General features: G+C 37.2%; 1 protein-coding gene across 2 annotated transcripts in view; it reads left to right on the top strand.

Annotated features, from left to right (window-relative positions):
- thsd7a (thrombospondin type 1 domain containing 7A) overlaps positions 1-21,195 on the top strand; it is a 127,910-nt gene that overhangs the window by 92,541 nt on the left and 14,174 nt on the right. For both annotated transcript variants that reach the window (XM_012965596.3, XM_012965595.3), the window contains exons 9-20: positions 592-823; positions 1,973-2,088; positions 5,097-5,229; positions 9,057-9,160; positions 9,978-10,172; positions 10,529-10,792; positions 11,785-11,963; positions 13,480-13,485; positions 15,183-15,316; positions 16,871-17,024; positions 18,647-18,788; positions 20,773-20,888. In XM_012965596.3, the coding sequence (XP_012821050.1) occupies positions 592-823; positions 1,973-2,088; positions 5,097-5,229; positions 9,057-9,160; positions 9,978-10,172; positions 10,529-10,792; positions 11,785-11,963; positions 13,480-13,485; positions 15,183-15,316; positions 16,871-17,024; positions 18,647-18,788; positions 20,773-20,888 (1,775 nt within the window). The remainder of the gene's footprint in view (positions 1-591; positions 824-1,972; positions 2,089-5,096; positions 5,230-9,056; positions 9,161-9,977; positions 10,173-10,528; positions 10,793-11,784; positions 11,964-13,479; positions 13,486-15,182; positions 15,317-16,870; positions 17,025-18,646; positions 18,789-20,772; positions 20,889-21,195) is intronic.

Raw genomic sequence — 21,195 nt, 5'->3', positions numbered from 1 at the left:
GTGCACTAGTAAGTGACAAGCAGATACAATTTGTGCTCACTTGTGCACCATTCAGTATCAACTGCAATTCTTTGAATCTGTTTCTTTAATGATTTAATCATTTTGCTCACTTTAGTAAATGAATTGTAAAGCATTTTTAAAACTATACATTATAAATGCATCTGATAATCAGAGCCAATTAATTTGCTCAGAGCGGTCCAATCAAAAGCCCATGGGCCAGATGCAACCCTCCAATGGTTGGTTATGGCTCCCAGGATTCCCAAGGGCTATATAGACTTGTGAGTTTGACCTAATTATTTTAATATAATCCAACACCCACACATGCATTCTATTATATACAGTAGCTGGTTGTTATATACCAGTTATGTTATAACTGTGACTAGTTCTTTTAAAATCCAGTATCCTATGTTTACTGTGAATTATCTATTATTAGTAGATTATTCATTAATAATACTTTTTAAATTTAACAAATGAAATATGGCAAGTTTCAGTATGCATTTTACATGATGTCCAACAAGCAGATAACGAGACGTCTGTGTTATTCTGTAACTAGTTTTAAAACTCTCTTTTTTTCTATGTCTATTATTTCAGGAAGAAGTCCGTGCCCAGAAAGCAACGCTCTGCAAGAGATTCGTAGCTGTAATGAGCATCCTTGTACAGTATATCACTGGCAGACGGGTCCCTGGGGCCAGTGCACTGAGGATGTCACTGTTTCAGGTTTCAATTCATCCAACTGGAATGGTGAAGCTACTTGTGCTCTAGGGATGCAAACAAGAAAAATCATTTGTGTTCGAGTCAACGTGGGACAGGTTGGACCCAAAAAGTAAACCTAGAACTATTTTTTCCCCCTAAATACTGTTCTGTGCAGCCAGATTTGTGCATTAGGACAGTATGGTGACTAAGCAAGATAAAAGATGTAATAAAATGAAATTACAGTTATGAGATCGGCTATTGGAAACCTGTTATCCTGAAAGCTCTTAATTATGGGAAGGCCATCTCTATAGACTCCATTTTAATCAAATGGAGTTTTTTGTTTTTTTTTTAAATTTCATTTTTCTCTGTAATAATAAAACAGTATCTTGTACTTGATCCCAAATCAATATAAAAAGCAGATCATCATATTTCATCTTGGGAAACATCTCTCTATGATGATCCAAATAAAGGCAAAAGTTCATTTACCAGCATAACGGGACTGAGGAGAACAATGTCTTCCCTGTCCAAACTTGAATCCAATATCTCCCTGGTTTTATTGATAATCATTATCTTTATTATTATTATTATTATTATTATTAAACCCCAGCCCAATGCACCCATCACCACTCCATGCCTCTGCAGTATTTCTAGTATAGATATTGTACCTTGTAAATTCTAAAGAATAATTGCATATAGATACAATTTTTGCAGACTATCAGAAAAAATGAAATACTTTCACCAGCTAAACATAAATGTCTATAAAATGTAATGTTCATACTAAACAAATAATCCTCTCCAGGGACATGGGAAAAGGGATATTTTATATTCCAGCCAGCAAAAAAAAGAAAATAAAAAACACAAATACAATCTCTATTTTTATCGTCATTTAGCCATTTTATATTGTGCATTCAATTCCTGCTCTTTGAACACAATTCTTGTAATAAATAAAGCCCAAGCTTAGCATGTTAGCCAAATCATTGCAGTTCAACTAGTGAAGCAGACAGCGGATTTAGTAGGGCCTAAATAAATACTTTGGGGGCCCTCACTGTATCCATGGGAAAAAGTGGGGGGAGAGTTATGAAAGAACTATCCCTTATTTGGTTTAAATAATTAAAAACTCTGGCCAAAATCATTGTAAAATCATATAATTATAGGCACCATTTCTCTAGGAATATATATATTAAACACAATAAGATTCCAGGTTTGATTGGTTCAGATATGTGAATGTTTCACAAACAAGAATACTGTTTTCTATAACAATGACTGTACTATATTTCAGATGTCCTGAAAGCCTTCGTCCAGAAACCATGAGGCCATGTCTGCTTCCATGTCGAAAGGATTGCATAGTTACACCATATAGTGACTGGGCCACTTGCCCCACCGCCTGTCAAGACGGTAAAAATAGCCCCTTTTTCCATTTTTTGCCCATTTTTGCACTATATTTAGTGTGTGCCATCTTGACCAGTATTTTTAAAATCTATCTATCTATGAATGTATGTATGCATGTGTCTGAGTGTATGTACTTGGTTATGTTACTACCCTTAATCGGGATATCACTGACTGATCCTTCCGTGAACTAGTGACCTGGAAAAATGTTGCAGGAATACAAACTGGCTCTATACTGTTGACAAGACACAAAAGTGGGTCATGGTTAGATCAAATGGATTTCACATAAGGAGAAATATTTTATGCAGGGTTAACTAACTGTATCCATAAAAATATTGAGCAGAAACTTTTTTCCTTTTTAGATCTATTATTTATATACAGTAGTTATTTTCTTCATTATTGTCATATTATTATTAAATAACACTGGTTCCAGACAGCTAGGCAAGAGCTAGGCAAGCTTGGGGATTAACAGAAATATAAGGAATAATGTATCCCTTACTCTAAATTAAAAGGATACTGTTTTTAAATATGTCATGGAACTTTGTGGTAACTCCTAAAATCTTTTAGCCTGTTGTAAACTACAATTCCCAGCATCTCAAGTTAATCACTTTATGGACTTCTTGTCCATAAATGTAATTATCTATTCTCTTCTGTTTTAAATAGGGAATATTGTTTCAAGAACCGCTATTTCTCTTTGCATTATTATGCATCTATAGTATAAGCACAGAAAGAATGCGCTTTTAAAATCGTGTTGCTTCAATTATAATTAATACAGCCCATTTCTCATCATGTAGGCTGGAAGCCAATAGCTTCTCTGAAAAGACTAGAGGAGCTACAGTTTGTTTTCCCTGTCAAGACAGGGCTGCCCGCATCTTTTGTAGCATTTTAGATTCATATAATGTGAATGGCTCTAAATATTGAATGTAAAATGCTTTCGTGATCTGTTTCAAAGCCAGCTCCTGCGCAAAATGAGAAGCAATTTAGTAGGTATAACGCTTGCTATATACATTGCAATAACAGAAAATGAGTGTCAATAATTAAAAAATATGAGAAAGTGGAATTGTGTGCCAGAATTTAAGAAATGGCTAACTGAAAGTGCTGGGTTTACTTACAATGGTAATATGTTGTTTATAGGGCAGGACGCATGAGCAAAATAAGTTTCCTCTTTATGCTTTGAAGGGTTCGTTACTGGTGAAGTTCGGAAGGGTTAAACTTAGGGCTCATTTTGGAATGCAATATTTTGTACACAATCTTTTACCCACAATGCAGCTTTGTGCCCACAGTCCCAGTGTAATTGTGGCCGTGTATGGATTTATATTGGAATTGTGCCAATTCCGGTGCTTAGTGTTAAAATGATGTCTGTGATAGTTTAGACACAAGTCTGTGGCACCTACTGATGCAGCCTTCCAGCTTTCCATTCCATATTGGGCCCCGCTATGTCTAATGACAGGAAACCCTCCAGAGCAGGTGGTAGCTCCTGGGTTCCCTCGGTGCCCTACACCAATAAGCACAGCACACTTGCACTGAAGATGTCCCTTCCCTTCTCTGGAGAATCCTTTTTTGCTATGAAACTTTAGAGGTTTTTGTTTTTTTGTGCGGCAATTCAAAAAAGTTGCAGTTTCACAACTTTTCTGCAATTTTTTCCCACACGTACTTTTTCAGTTTAGACTTTTTAGTAAATGTCAGACATTCGTGAAATTAGTTTATTCAAAAAAATTAGAAATGTTCGCGTTTAGCAAATCTGCCCCCACGTGTACATCCCCTTCTATGCAATATAAGAGGGGGACTATTATATTCCAGACCCCCAGGGTAAGCAGACTTCAACAACCCCCAATGTCTACGTAAAATGTTTGCTATCTAAAGGCTTTCATAGCTAAATTGTGTTACAAAGGGAATACGCTGCTTCTCACCCCATATCTTTCTTTCCAAATAGTTTACTATTCTGTTCTGGATAGGCCCATGCCCTGAATTTTTGACACATCTACATCTGGGTCTCCCGTCTCTCAGGATCACTTACTAACCTTGTCACCCTTGCAAACTGGCTGATGGCCTCTTTTGTTCTAGTTTTCTTTTATAAAAACAACAGAGATAAAGCCATTGGCAATATTAAATGAACATGCATGCAGAATAAACTTAATTCTTCAATTCTTTTCATCTTGTCTTTAAGAAAATTTTATGGTACAATGTCAGTTTAAAGAACAATGTTTAATGAATTCCTTTGCTCCTTGTTATTCCCATGGTGAAACTTTGAACTGATTTGTTTAAATATGTTTTCAAAAGTGTTAAAGTGCAGAATGAAATGAAACTATCAAATGAGTCTGATCCAATATATACTGTACATTCTAACCCACTGTTTGTTGTTTTATTTTAATTTAATTCATGCCCCTGAATTTATGGTATCATATGATGTGCTTCTCTAGGGTATAACCAGAAATGATCTTCAATGTAATGCTTTGACTAAGATAAATCTAGTTGGGAACCACTCAATGGGCCTCTTATTTTCCCCTTACAAACCCTGTGGCACAATGATAAGCACTGAAAAGCCATTAGGTACCTTATTTGTTAGTAGCATTCATCTTAAACTGAGCTACTATTAAAATATTAAATTCAGCAAGGCTCATTTATTCTGGACACAAAGACCTGCATCGAGGGTGTTATGTGTGGGACAGGGTGCAAAAAGGCACCAGTAAGTGTAAATGAGCCCTAGTATGCAGAACATTACTTCTATATATTGCTATCATTAGTCATTTTCTAGTTGGTTGCCCCTTGAGAGTTCAGTGTTAATAAATCATATAAATAATTGTTATGGTCGTGCCTATCATGTTCTAAACAGTTGAAGTGTAAATGTGTCCTAAGATCATTAAAAATGCTAGCCAATAGAACATTATTATTTTTTATTTAATTATTTTTTTTCATCATTTTGCCTATTATAAGGAACTGGTTTTATTGCAAAATCATTTTTTTAGGACCAAACCTTTTACAGATTCATATATGCATTACATTTATCTGTGTTTTAGGTGATGTTGCCATAAAAAAACAGACTCGTCATCGTGTCATTATCCAACTCCCATCTTATGGAGGCCGTGACTGCCCCGATACTTTATACGAAGAAAATGAATGCGAAGCTCCAGCAACCTGTCACAGCTACCGGTGAGATGACGTCACAATGAGGAGATGCTGTTTTAGATTATGGAAATTTGCCATTCATTAAAACTGATTTTGTCATGGTGGAATGGTGGCAGTCCCATTGCTCAGATCTCAGTTCTAAATTGCCTGACTCTGTCACTCTCATTGAGTCCAGGCACAAAAATACAAGTTGCCTGTTATATAGCTCAGTTTCCAACCCTACAAATTATTTATATTTTTGTGGAACAATGGATGTAATTATATTTGCATTTACTAATATAATGTTTATTAAGAAAGCTTGACTATCAACATTCCAACACTGTACAGCTGCTGTAGGGCTACCTCAGAAATCATTTCTGTGATTTCATTATTGTGGGGAGAAATGTACTTGCTTATTTTCAAGGTCTGAATGCATAATTTATATGCAGGAATCCATGAAATATGCATTTAGTTTTTTATATGAAAATTTTAACTGTTAACATAGTTTGTAGATCATAAAAAGTCCTTTTACTCCTTACTCGTTTAATTAGATGACACTATGTGACAAATAAGAAAGATTTCTCTGTGCTCTACTGGATTAATTGCCTTGTTATATTTCACCCCAGTGACATTTTATTTTGAAGACAAATATGTGAACAATTTTGATTCCTAAAGGGCTTATTAGCTTACAAACTAGATGTTAGGTGAAATACTATACATGTTATACAATTACTGTTGAATTGACTTTTAGATTTGGGTTTCTATCTGCCATTTACATTTTATTTGACAGTAGTATCATTTTAAAGACAATGTAAATGTAAAAGTTAGTTGGCGACAGGCAACCTGTCTGTTTTTGTAAACCCATAGACTCATTTTTAAATGTGCTTAAACAACAGGTGTCACTATCCCTAAACACTATCCCTATCCCTAATACAACCTTCTCTTATTCCTTCCTGTCAAATGAACTGCTTGCTTCACAACTGGGATTCTACCAGTTATTCTTTATATCTATAAGGACGGTTCTTTTGTTTGTATTTCTTACCCTGCAACGTGGAAACAAGGTAAATGAGCAGGATGTATAGAACCGTCCTTATAGATACAAAGAATAACTGATAGAATCCCAGTTGTGAAGCAAGCAGTTCATTTGACAGGAAGGAATAAGAGAAGGTTGTATAATTACCAGAGATTAATTAAAGTTTATCCACTATTATGGAACACCAGCTATGTGGATTTCCATGGGTTACTTCCCACTGATAACAATTGTAATCATAACAAGTTATCGCAGACCCCAAATCCACAGTGTTTTGCCTGTAGTTATTATTCTTCATTTATATAGGCAAAATCCTCAGCACTACATATACATCATTACATTAGTCCCGCCTAGCAGTCTAATTTCCTATTGCATCCCCATACACTATGGCAAAGTTAGTTAGCAACTAATTAACCTGCCAGTTTTTGGAGTAGTAGAGGAAACTTAAGTACTCGGAGGAATCCCACACAAGCAAAGGGTTTCCAATTGCATGTGATCCATGGGCCATTTTGATCTTTTTTTACTAAAGGTGCCCATACATCTGTCAACTAGGTACACTCTCCGACACACACTCCTATTATTCAGATTAGAGTTGTCACCTTTTCTCTATAAATTACTAGGGATGTAGCGAACCTCAAAAAAAAAGTTTTTTTTGTGAACCCCATAGACTTCAATGGGAAGGCGAACTTTAAAAAATAGAAAAGCCATTTCTGCCCAGAAAACTGATTTTAAAGTTGTTTAAAGGGTGCCACGACCTGGACAGTGGCATGCAGGAGGGGGATCAAGGGCAAAAACCTCTGAAAAATTGACACACGCCGTTTTTCGAAATGATCGGTAATTTTGCGACTTTTTCGTATTTTTCGGCGCTTTCGTAAAGTTATCGTAAGTTTTGCGACTTTTTCAGAGCTTTCGTAACGTTATCGTAAGTTTTGCGACTTTTTCGGAGCTTTCGTAACGTTATCGTAAGTTTTGCGACTTTTTTGGATCATTCGTACTGTTATCGTAAGTTTTGCGACTTTTTCGGATCATTCGTACCGTTATCGTAAGTTTTGCGACTTTTTCGGATCATTCGTAACGTTATCGTAAGTTTTGCGACTTTTTCGGATCATTTGTACTGTTATCGTAAGTTTTGCGACTGTTTCGGATCATTCCTAACGTTATCGTAAGTTTTGCGACTTTTTCGTACCGTTATCGTAAGTTTCGCGATTTTTTCGGAGAATTCGTACCGTTATCGTAAGTTTTACGATTTTTTCGGTGCCGGCGAACCCAAATTGCGAACATCACGAAAAGTTCGCGAATTTGCGGACTTGCGAACACCCGATGTTCGCGCGAATTAGTTCGCCGGCGAACAGTTCGCTACATCTCTATAAATTACCACCCTTTGGGTTTTAGGGGCGAGCAGTGACATCCCTTGTGGAAGGATGATGACATCATGGGGTAGGGGAAAGGGTGTATGGGTAAATGGCCATGTGGGGGCATGGAAATGGGCATGCTGTGCAGTTAAATGGGTAGAGCAGACACTGTCTCTATTTAAAAGGGGCTGATTGGGCAGGGTGAGAGTCAGGGAAGGTTGCCAGCCTTACAAATTTACTGGCAGGTATATTGCTGCAATACCGGCACTGGTTCACAACCCTAGTTCACATCATTCACTCACTTTGTGCAAACAAATGAAACAATATGAAGGTGGCCATACATGTAAAAGTCAAGGTGGCCCCTCTTCAACTCCTCATCTGCACCAAAAACAACCAATTTGTTTGTTGGTAGATAAAATTATCAAATGCGCCCAATTGCTAATATAATATGTGGTTCCTAATATACCCAGACTTCTCTGGTCTTAATGTATCAGTGAGTAAACAGTGAGAAGCTGTTTCTCTGGGGCTAACAGTAGGAAAAAAGACAACACATGATATTCTGAGCTCTTGTTTCTGGCTATAGTATTTCTACAGTACATAAGTTATACAGTACCATTACTATGTCACCATTATCTTAATAATCAGAAAGCAGAAAGTATTACTGAAACTCACTTTCAGTGAGTCCTGTGCAGAGAAGAACTTTTAAATGATTGTCTTAAATGGCTAGAACAGTGTCATTTTTTTACAGAAACACATGCACTGCCAGTAATATGCATGATGGTTCTGGAAGGTAATAGTTAGAGCTGTGCCATTCTGGTTCTTTGTCTCACAAAATCATATTTTAGCTACTATCCAAAAGAGAAAAAGTAGGGTAACTGAGAGGCACAGTTACAAGTCAGAATTGTATTCACAAGAGTCAGACATCTGGTGTTTTGGTAAACTATTTATAACTGGCTGCTGCATTCTCAGTGGCAGACACTCTCATTTTAAATATATCAATTTTGTAGGCTCACAGCTCAGTAGAAATAAAGAACAGTCTGTGCCAAGCAAATGCTGAGCTTTGCCAGGAGGAATCAAAGACCTAGTTCTAAAGGAAAGGATGCTCACTCATCTACCTCGTTATAGTTTGTCATTTTTTGGACAACGTTCTGCTGTTTTATAGAATTAGAATTCTATAAGGCATAAGAATGACACAATTCTAATGAAATTAATAATATACCAAAGTGGCAGAGTGCTACTGTATTTCTGGTGTGACACTGAATAACTTTAACATTACAAAACTAAATACATTATAGCACTTTCACTTTATATTCTTTAGCTTTTTAATTTCATAACTTCTATCTAAAGGTAGGGACATTTTTTAAAAAGGCAGAGACCAAGGAAAGCATGTTTTTTTTTAAAAAAAAGCTGCCTATTGACTAATTATATCAGGAATGCACTTGTTACTAATATGTGAGTAAATCATTTGCGATTGATTTGTTGAATCACAGCTGGAAAACACATAAATGGAGAAGATGCCAGTTGGTGCCGTGGTACGTCCGACAAGACAGCCCTGGAGCTTATGAAACGTGTGGGCCTGGATTACAAGCCAGAGGTAAATACTGAATTGCCAAAGGCAAGAATCTAGAGAAGAGAAGCTATGAGGTAAAAATCAATCCTGTTTTTAGGATACAATGAAACAAACCTTGAAGGCAATTATAATCATAGAAATGTGTCAAATTCTGTTACTTTTCCCTACAAATGCGTTTAACAGACACTATGACGGTATAGCTTACACCTCTTTAGTTATAGAATTAACACAGAAGATGTTGTGGTGATAACAATCATATGGATACCATGGCCCATAGAAGTAATAGACATGAAATCCTAATCCTTCTTCCATCCTTGTTGGACTTTCTGACTCATCTTCTAAATATCCTAGTCTATCCTAGTCTATATACTCCTAGAGTGAGCTAGAATACAGTAATAAACCCTCTTACTATTTAGTCATTATTAACAGTGCTAACCCCCCTGACTCCCACTCTTCACTGAGACTTTTCTTGCCCCATGCTCCTGGCACCCTCCTCAGTGAATGGAGTTCATATAGGCCTAACTTTATTTACTGTATCTTTTATAACCTTGGAGAATCCACCTACTATCCCTGGGCTAAGTGGGAATGTCACAATTACCACAAGTCCTGCCAGTATTAGGATATGGTGCACCCACTCCCACACATACTTCTTGCAGACCCACCCCACAGCTTGGGCTATACCTAACAGTAACACAACGTTAGATCCCTATTCAGTGACAATAGTTCCCTTACTAATAGGAATTGTTTTTGGATGAGTGAATGTATCTAGTTCAAGAATGCTTGGAGACAAAATTATATTGGATTTAATATATGAATGACATTTTTTCCTCTTATGATTTAGCAATTACTTGCCGCAGACAAGATGGTGCACAGGTTGATGTCACTGATTGTCTTGCCAAAGCTGGTCCAATGCCTCCTTTAACCCAGACCTGCCAGATACCTTGCCAAGATGACTGTCAATTTACTAACTGGTCGAAATTTTCTTCATGTAATGGTGACTGTGGTGCAGTAAGGACAAGAAAGCGATCACTTCTTGGTATGAATAGAAATATTCTTGTCTACTTAATGAATTAAAATAAACTTTCCTATTTATAATATAAGGAAGAACATTGGAGTTGATAGGTGTTTTTTTCATTGTGACATTTTTCTCACGGTGGCCTTTTCTGTGCAGAATACATTGGGAGTCTATGGGGTTTTTTTTTGCAACAAATTTTTGCAGCGGTTTTACGAAAATATTTGCAAATCCATACCTGGTGGAAAAATATTTAATCATCGCATGTTGGGAATGTTTGGGGTATAGATTGACACAGCTGTAGAGCCAGTAGGCTGCTGTGCCCAGTCTAGAATATATAACTTTATTTATGTTTCTATGTATTTGCTTTTGTAATGCAGGGAAAAGTAAGAAAAAAGACAAGTGCAAGAACGCCCAGCTCTACCCAGTGATTGAGACTCAGTTCTGCCCATGTGATAAATACAGTGCTCAGCCTGTGGGAAACTGGTCAGACTGCATCTTGCCAGAAGGAAAAGTGGAGGCCTTACTGGGGGTAAAAGTACAAGGAGACATCAAGGAGTGTGGGCAGGGCTATCGTTACCAAGCCATGGCATGTTATGATCAAAACGGCAGACTTGTGGAGACTTCAAGGTGTAACAGCCATGGTATGCAACTATGCTCCTCCTTTCTTACTACTTGTTTGTTTAATCTCAGAGTTAAAACCATTAATTCAACTTCCAAATTAGACTTCTATTCCATAACAGGACAATGGAAAATATTTAACTGGGCCCCAGTTATTTCATTATAATATGAAGACACAATTGCAGCAAATATTTCACACATACTTGATATCTTCATTAGCAATTATCTGTAGGATGCATAGGCATATAACAAATATCCGTACATTAGATGAGAAATAGGAGTGGGAGTACAGATTGTTATTCTGTTTTATCATTCATTTCTCTCTTACCCAGAAATGCAGTGATTCATATTAACATATTCAGACACAAATCTCACTGGAAATCAAGTGCTAAAGGTTGAACATACTGTAAAATTAACATTCAGCGCATGGTTTGCATTCAAGTAGGGTTGTTGCACTGATGATGATAGGAATTTAGCCTCAGGAAATAGGTTTTTTGCCCAAGGTAATACATGTGCAATCCAATTTTGGCATGTATGAGCAGGCTCGCTTGAATTAATAAACCACTTTCCCCAATCACATTATTTGCAGTTTGTAATGCAGGCTAACCACTGATTTTCATCTGCATGGAGAAAGCTTGTTCATTTAGATTTAGCTACCATATTAATAACGTTACTTGATCATCAAGCACTTGCTTATTTTACCTAATGAACTGGGAATGACTAAAATATACTCGTAGCCAATAAAAGCATTGCACATGTGCAAATCTAGTGCAAGGGATATTAGTAGAGCAAGTAGATTTATGCAGGACAAGAGCAAACATCCGATCAATATATTGCAACAGATCTATAACAGAATTAAAGCTGAAACCTCTAAACTTATGGCTCAGTTGACCCAGTCCTAGTCGGAGGGCTATTCTTCTACAAAGAGGGAATTCTTCCTTCCTGAAAGAGCTGAGCACATCCTCCCGGTAGCTTCACTTTAACAAATAAATATATACATTAATTATTCCAACAGGTTATATTGAGGAAGCATGTATCATACCCTGTCCATCTGATTGTAAGCTTAGCGAATGGTCCAACTGGTCACGGTGTAGCAAGTCCTGTGGGAGTGGAGTCAAGGTTCGGTCGAAATGGCTCCGTGAAAAACCTTATAATGGTGGAAGACCTTGTCCTAAACTGGATCACGTAAACCAGGTACATAGTTTAAAACACATTGTATCAGAGTTTGGAAATTAGTTGCTTTTTACTTTATGTTTTGATACCAAAATGAAACTGCAGCAATGTGACCATCTCTCCATTTCAGATAGAGAGCAAACTGCTATTTTATAATAGCAGGATTTGTTTCCGTGTGAAATCATGGTGGAAAGTATTTCTCAGCTGTCAGTCATATTTAAAGCTATTCTGTAAGGAAGTGGTTTAGTTGAAATTGAGTGCAATTTAATGAGTATTTCTTGCATGCCACAGGCTTCTGAAATTAATACAATAAGACAAGATTTACATTTATTAAGTTTAGTGAGTAAAATATTCTACTGCTGCCCTCTAGTGGAGTTAATAGGCAATACACCTGCCTGATAACTGTCCTGCAGAACCGCTATGGCACAGAAACATACAAACTCCATCAATAATGTATTTGCAACCAATGTTCTTTCAAAGGACAGTAATAATGGGATATTATTGTCACTGTATTTAAAAAAAAACCTGAATAATACTACATTGTGATCTGAAGTAATTATTTTACTGCATCGGATGAGTTTGGACAATAGGAATAGATACTGTTTAAATCTGTTCCAATACAGCCCAATACCCTGCTGGCATGTCCTAATGCCTGTCCACTCTGCTTGATCCCTATATGATCTTAAAAATTGACATCATGGACCTTGGCCTTTGTCTTACACCATCATGTACCCCATCTGTATCTTAATTATTATGGCCTATGCATGTTCCATTGGCTCTAAGTCACATTTTTCACTTTTAAGCCAATCATCTACTTTACTGGCTTCTTTATATAACCTGATTCTGAATTTTGTATGCTACAGTAGCGCTAATTGGATACAGATTGAGCAGATTTCATTATCTGATATACATACTGCACATACATTCATTTTAATAGGGAAATGTTGAGCCTTTGTTTGCTTTAGTTGAAGTGATGCTGGTGGAATAAACACATGAAACTGTTTATTTTACTGTTTTCCTTTCTGGGAAACAACAGCAGCCCCATCTTGCTTTATGGTAGGGATTCTAGGTATAATCTCAGGATCAGAATCATCCCAAAAGGCAAACCAGGATTAATGATATTTTATCTGAACTCATCTAATAAACTGCTGTCTGGAGACTTAAAGGGGCATATTTATGAAAGTCTGAAATAAAAGTAAAATTCCCTCACTCTCTATTCATTTTTAGAGGCATATTTCTCAAATGATAAACTCTAACTTTAACCCATTGATAAATCCATCTCTAAAAACCCCATAGGAATGAATAGAGAGTGCTGAAATGTTACTGCAGTGAGCTCTATTTGGCCAAGGTGTGATTATTCTGGTACAGTAAGAGGGGATCTCCAGAAGTGTCCACACTGCTGCCCTTATCTCTGTTCTTGGTTTATATATATGCGAACAGAGTATAAACGTGTTAAGAGAAAATTAATGATGTATTAATGATGTTTCAGTTCTAATCTATTTCTCTTTTCCTTTTTGGTCTCCTTGCTGTGATGCAGGCTCAGGTAAGACTTGCTGCATTATAATAGCGAAAGTAAAATTGTGTCAATGCATAACATGCCAAATTATCATTGAACTCATACATATATTGGTCCCTATAAAACAGTGGCTCCCAGCCAGTGGCTCATAAGCAACACATTGCCTATCATCACCTTTGATGTTGCTCCCAGTGGCTTCAGAGTTGGTGCTTAGGCGTCCGTTTACTAAACTGCTGTAAATGCGTCTATATTTTTCCAAAAGTGAAGTTTACCAAACAGCGATGCTCTTGGAAATCATTGCGATCAATGGAGTAAACTACAATAACGTACCAGCTATAAAAAAATTTTATGGCGTTTATTATGGCATTGATCTCTGGCTTGTAGGCAAGTTTTGGAAGCACAGAGACACAGTTTTACCCCAAGCAGAGCCTCCTGTAGGCCAGCAGTGCACATGGGGACCTTATTTAGCATCTCCAAAGTACTTTTTTCAAGTTTCTGTGGAAAAAGGCTGGCAATCCCTGCTATGAAAGATATAACTTGAATCATGCAGTTTTGTATCATTTGTTGTGTGCAGGGTGTATATAATATACCAGTCTTTATGCCTTTAGACATACATTATGAGTTTTTTTGTGAAATGAGCAGATAAGCAATGACCCAAGGGTTCACAAATCAAAATAAGCCATTTTATACAGATTTTCTGTAGCTAAAATCAGCCATATTAAATATATATCCCGCTAAGGAATTATATAGTGAAATTTTATCAGATACCAAGTAACCTCCCTTATTATCAATACAATATACACAAAGGGGTAACTTGTGTTTTCCTTGGGTTCAAGTGCTAGAACACTAAAGGGGCACAAGAGTACAACCCTTAGTGCTCATCTTATAAGAACTTGCTCCCCTGGGAAAGCTGCAATGTGCTCTTGGATTGTAAATGAGAGACGGTGATGAAAGAAATTGTTTCCTAATGTTTTGAAAATGTAAAATGTGAAGGTGGGTAACACTAGGATTATCCCATTCATTGGCTTGCCTGTTAAAGGGTGGGATATTGTGTGGTTCCATATGGTTCTGTTTGTGTTGACCTCCCAAGCAAAGTGAGTCCAGAAATCATGCCCTACCTCTGATGGCAGATGTTTGTACAGACCCACTGGGATTCTATAGGACTAAGGGCAATAAAAAGTGTGATACACCCTGAGGGTGGAATTCTGCCTGATCTTCTCATCTATAACTATGATTAGGGAATCTGGAATAAAAGGCAGGCAGCCTGCGGGTTTGCCTGCAGTCTGTGTATTCCTATAGGCCTCTTTTAGATTTCAAATTTAAATGTGAATGTCAGCTAAACTAAATGTGGATGTCAGCTAAACTGTAAAATACTGTGCTGAAGTTATTGATTCATATTTCTTTTTTCATAAGGAAAAGGCTTTTCTTACGGTCATAATACATTTATCTTAAATGCTTTGCTAATGTAAAAGCTGTGCTATGATTATATAATGCCATGTAATACACTGGCAGATGATAAAAGTGCTTTTAGCTGCACATATATATATATGTACTGAAGTACACACTTTGTGTTATTTGAGAAACCTTGTGAGATTCTTGTATTCAGATGATTGCTGGCACTGATCCTAGAGCCTTTCAGCCTGTTGTCTATGGAGACAGATCAAGGTGCTTTGCACAAATGATGAGAGTGTTTCTTCCCTTTCTCTCTTTTCTCGGATCTACAGGTATATGAAGTGGTTCCATGTCACAGTGATTGCAATCAGTATATATGGGTCACAGAGCCTTGGAGTATTTGCAAAGTGACTAATGTTGATCTAAAGCAGAACTGCGGCGAAGGTGTTCAGACAAGAAAAGTAAGGTAAGAGAAAGGACTCATAATAAAGCAATGTGAAAATATCATTTGCTATTATTATATTTGGAAGCCAAAGGGATGTGCCGCCAAAATCTCCAGTACAAACAGAAAATTATATTTTGCAAACTGTTAGCTAGAAACAATACATTTGCTAAATCTGCATTTTTCTTAGATATCTACGGGTATATTCATATGGGAAAGAACACCAAATTTAGGATTTTTTCAGTTCTATATAGAGAAAGAGAAGGTGTCTGCACACACTGTATTGCCCCTGTTATTGCTCGGCCAACATCAGCAGTATTTTCTCTTTCTAAAGTGATAACGCAAGAAAAAAAAAGCAGATTTTGCGCTGGAATTTTTTTTATGTTTTAAGGTTATTGTGCCATGATTGGTTGTAAAACCTGCCAACATCTAGAGGTAGTCAACATTTTGTTTCTGAGATGATTTTTCTTCATCATAACATGGTAATTCCTGAGATAATGATACAATTACAGGTTATAATAAAGACAATTGATTTGCCATATAAATGTGGCCATACACAGAATCATTGCCATGTGATCAGGTTGCTAAGAACAAGGACCCCCTCAAACTTTTTTTTACTCATGAGCCACACTCAGATGTAAAATGTGTTGCTGAGCCTCACAAGCAGTAAAAGGTTCTTTGGGGATGAACTGTGTTTGGCCATTTTGTGCCCAATGTGGACTGCTAGCCTGCAGGAGGCTTTTTTTGGCAGTGCACGTGGTCTTTATGCCTTCAAATAGTCATTGTCACCGGGTACATTGCATAGCAAATAGTCCTACAAGTCAGTAGTGACGAGCGAATCAGTACCATTCCACTTTGCCAAAAATATTGGGAAACTGTAAAAATGTTTGGAATGTGTTGGAGTCAGTGGGTGTTGTTTCACAGCTACCATATGACTATTTTTTTTACCGTGCACAATTTTTTCGTGGCCATGGGAGTCTATGGCTGTTTTTTCACGGCGAAATTTGGTGAAAAATGTCACTCATCATTCAGAGGTTATATATATAGAAGGCCTTCTCAGAAAGCTAGAAAGGTCAGCCTATGAATAGTATCTAGGGAGTATCTTCAAGAGGAGTCTTGTGATGTATAGGAGGCTACAAGTGGGAGAAATCCCACTGCTGAGAATTATAGTATGTACCCAACATGGTAAGAAAGTTTAAAAGTAACTGTCAGTATGATTTTTATTATTTCTTTCCAAAACTCTTGCCTACATCTAGGTCTTGACCAGTTCAATAAATGCTACAAAGTTAATGACTAAAACTAGCGCCCAGTTGCTCTGCAATGTTAGTCCTAGGTGTAAAGCCAAAGTAGTTACTATTAGTTTTACAATATATTTTCTTTTTACACCATGCACACATTTTTAGCCAAAGATTCTATTCTATGTCTGGTTCACATTGCAGTTTCAGAAGGTTCTGCTATTGAAGCAGAAATGCACAAGCAGATGTAGAAGATGATCAATTTGTTTTACTTTGTAACTGCTGTTTCCTTGCTGATGAATTCCAGTGAAGGCCATTAACATGACACAAATGTCTGATACAGATGCATGCAGAACACAGTAGATGGCCCTTCGGATGTTGTGGAAGACTATCTATGTGAACCCGAGGAAATGCCATTGGGCGCCAGAAACTGCAAGCTGCCCTGTCCTGAAGACTGTGTGATGTCTGAATGGAGTGAATGGAGCAGGTGTCCCTTGGTAAGATCAATTTATTCTTCTCAGAGACAATTTAATGCTTTAATATATTTCTGTGTGTGTGGCATCTGCAGGGAGACACATCCCTATAATGGCAGCTAAAATAGTATGAACTCTATTCCTTATTGAATAAATATCTATTATAGCCTGTACCCAATATGTATGTAAAACAGATATAGTATTAGATCCTCTAAACCTGTGTTAATTTGATAATTGAATACATATACACATATAAATGAATAGGAAGACCTATGGTAGCAAAGTTGAAGTTACCATGGCAGTAAAACTGTTGGGTTCCCCTAAAGGGCAGCATAGCTCCCACTACCAGTATTTAGAGAAAAAAGAAAATAGTTTCCCCAGCTGGAGTGTTAGCTCTATTAGCCCCCACCCCCTGTAATACTTATTTAGTTGGGATACTCGGCTTCACTTCTAGCTTGCCTCTGTACGCCATAGCCTGTTTGGATGACTGATACATGAAATGTGCATGGTTTTGCAAACTGGGTACAAGTTGCAGGAAACATTTTTAGAGTGGAGATTGTGTCACTTCCGGTACACAGCATTACAACAGAATTAGGGGTATATTTATCATGCTGTGTTACTGTTGATGTTGCCCAGGGCAACCAATCAGCACTTAGATTTCAACAGTTAGAGAACCAAAGCAAAGCACACCTTAGTGTGTGATTCTTTTAGTGCAAGTCCGTTGTAGATATTGACATAACCCATTGTGGGAACCCCAGAATTACATGTGCCTGAGTCCGAATCTCTCTCCCAGCTTGTCCCTCTACCCCATGCCACTTACTAAGTTTGTTAGCTGTGGTCGGTAACATCACAACTCCACCCCCATGGCATCATGGCCCCACCCCTGGTGTCATCAACCCACCCTTTCATAGACACTCCCTAACCCCTACAGCCATCGGGGGTCTTTCATCTGAGAGGCACTTAATACATCTCACCTTGCCTACTTATTAACAACTGAAGAAACTATCCCATTGCCCTACCCATATCCTCTGTATTCTTCCGTTAGACTATAGTACAGCGCTGCGGAATATGTTGGCGCTTTATAAATAAATGTTAATAATAATAATAATGGATCACTGCATCACTACTCTTATGTAACCTGCAATAATATCGTTAGAAGTGAAATATAATTTTTCCACAAAACACTGATTCTCTGATATCTAGACTGCTGCCTTGGAAGGAATGAAATAAAGTGTCACCCAGGCACCACAAAAACAATTCCAACAGTTCTGCTAAAATGTAAAAAAAAATCATGAAATCTTAAGTCGTATCTCTGTTTTTTCTTGATGTTCTTATTTTCCTTGTGATTATAAAGAGGCAAATGTGTGTTGGTGGCTTATGCTTATGGCTGCTATGTTTTCATTATTATGCTAAGGAACTTGCGGCACTGATAATGGCACGTTCGCTGGTTTAATTCAGTGCTTGAGTTGCAAATCACTGTTTGCTCTAATTTGCTTCCCCGATGTTTGTTAGCGTTGTGCAGATTAGAAACAAACTGCTTTTTAATCACAAACACTCACATCCCTAACTGAATAAGACACGGTTTAAATATTAAAATGTTTGTCTCTCGTATATTCTAAGCGATTGTTTTTGCCTCTGCTCCCAAGCCCTGTGACGGAAGCAGCTACCGAGAGAGGTCAGCCCTACCTATCCGACAAGCCGAGGAAGGCAAAGCCTGCCATGTTGCAATTGAAACGGAGCCCTGCAACCTGAATAAAAACTGTTATCACTATGAATACAATGTCACGGGTAAGGAACAATGTTATTAAACACATGTTCATAGCTAGAGCATATTCATAAGGAAATCTACACTCCAGTTAAAGATACCACAAATCTGGTACAGGTATAGGACCTGTTATCCAGAATGCACAGGACCAACAGTATTCCAGATAAGGGGTCTTTCCGTAATTTGGATCTCCATATCTTAAAGTGATACTGACACGAAAAAAATACTTTTCAAAATATGAATATACATAAAAAGTTACCTATAGGTCGTGTTGACGGTTTTCCGCTGACAGGTTTGGTTTTATAAGTAATTGTTACTTGAAGTCCCTAAACCTGACTGTTTTGCCAACCTGACTGTCCCTTCCCAACCTGTCACTTATAGCTTCTAATGCTAACAGACAAATATGGCTGCCCCCTCAAAGAGGAACACGGGGAATTAGACAGGTTATGTAAGGGCCTCAGGCAAAAATTTTTCTGGCAAAATTATAAAGTTCTTGCAAAGACAATGTTATGATAGATGTAAAAAAAGATTTACTTTCTGGTGTCAGTATCACTTTAAGTCTACTAAAAAAATCAATAAAACATTAATTACACCCAATAGGAATATTTTTCATCCAATAAGGATTCATTATATCTTAGCTGGGATCAAATACAAGGTAGTGTATTATTATTACAAAAAGAAAATAAAGAAAAAAAAGAAAAAATCTGAATTATTTGATTAAAATGGAGTCTATGGGAGACAGGTGTTCTTTCTGGATAACAGGTTTCCGGATAACGGATCCCATACCTGTATTGGGCTCAACAGTACTGTATTGCCAGCTGCCCAGTGCTGTCAGGTTGTGGAAAGCAACCTGAAAACCAGGACCAAAAAATAAAATAATGATAATACAGGCAATCATTCTTGTGTGAAAATCAAACTTGCTGATTTTGGTTACAACCCTAATTTCTGTAAGTCTACTCATTAATGTGCTATGAAATTGGTGCTGAATATCCTAGCCCATGTACTGGAATGGGAACTGTAAGTTACAGCCTGCCAACCATGTGAGAGCAGTGCTAAATAGCAGGGGTAGTATCTGCACTACTATATAGAACAGTAAGTTGGTCAAAATATAACAAAAATGGATACCATGGCGGAAAATCTTAGATAGTTTTCTGTAAATGTTACTGAATCAGACACACATTTTTTACGCTAATTGCCATGTTTCGAGTCACTTAACATACATGTTGGGGTTATGTAATAAAAGGCTTTAAGTTTGCCTAGGAGCTGTAACCCATAGCAACCAATCAGCAGGTAGCATATACTGGTTTACCTGTTTAAGAATAAACATTTAATTGGTTGCTATGGGTTACTGTTCCTGGGAAAACTTAGTGCCTTTTGTTACATATGAGGGACAAGGTTTGTTCATTAAACAGTTGGGGGTTTTACTTCAACTCATCAAAGTGCTATGTAGGTTTTCTTTGGGTACTCTTGTTCCCCCCAAATATACAGGCAGGTTAATTGGCCCCTGATATAACTGATATAGTGTGTGAATCTTAAGCACATTGATGCTATATAAATGAAAATAATAAAAATAACAGAAGCCAGAAGGCTACAGCTTTGCTCCGTGAAGAGACACAATTTATTGGTAGTGGTACCCTCTGCTGCCACCAAGTGGCAAATATCTTCCCTGCATATCTAAGTTCCATAAATGAATAATGAATTTGCCATGAAGAGTTATATTATAGTTTTCCTTTAAAATTTTTGAGAGAAAAACTTGAGCAAACAGTACAAAGAAGGAACAGAAGGGTGGGGGTATGATAATGGCACAGGAATGCAAATGGTAAAGGAGATACAAAAATATTAACTAAGATTGGGTAGAGATGTGAATCTGTGGTTAACATGAATGAAGGGTAATGATAATAATGTACTAGGTATTAATTGTGCAGGTAGAACCGTTACAGACAAAGCTTTTGTGCGTTTCTAGCCCAGTACAATATTGGTGTAATATATATCTAATGTTGCTTCTAGACTGGAGCACTTGCCAGCTAAGTGAGAAGGCAGTTTGTGGAAACGGGATAAAAACAAGAATGCTGGACTGCGTCCGCAGCGATGTCAAATCAGTTGACTTGAAATACTGTGAAGAGGTGAGCTGATTGTGTTAATAATAATAAATAATGCTGCTTGAACTACTGCTGCAATGTTCTGGCAGTGACGCTAGCAGTATTACCCACTACATTCTGGTATTTAGATTGTAAGCTCTAATTGGGGCCCTCTGATCCTATTTTTTACTCTGTTATGAATTAATGTTAAGTTATATGTAAATTCCAGGCACTTAATAAATAAATGATAATGATGAATATCATTGAGCTTTGTAACTTATTTGAATATATATATAAGCATTGCTTCAGTTGCTAAAATTTTTTTTTTTTTTTTTTTATAACAATTAGAGAA

Source organism: Xenopus tropicalis, chromosome 6 (assembly GCF_000004195.4).
Source record: "Xenopus tropicalis strain Nigerian chromosome 6, UCB_Xtro_10.0, whole genome shotgun sequence".
Classification (NCBI taxonomy): domain Eukaryota; kingdom Metazoa; phylum Chordata; class Amphibia; order Anura; family Pipidae; genus Xenopus; species Xenopus tropicalis.
Note: the sequence above shows the minus strand (reverse complement) of the source record. Positions and strands in the feature narration are given on the sequence as shown.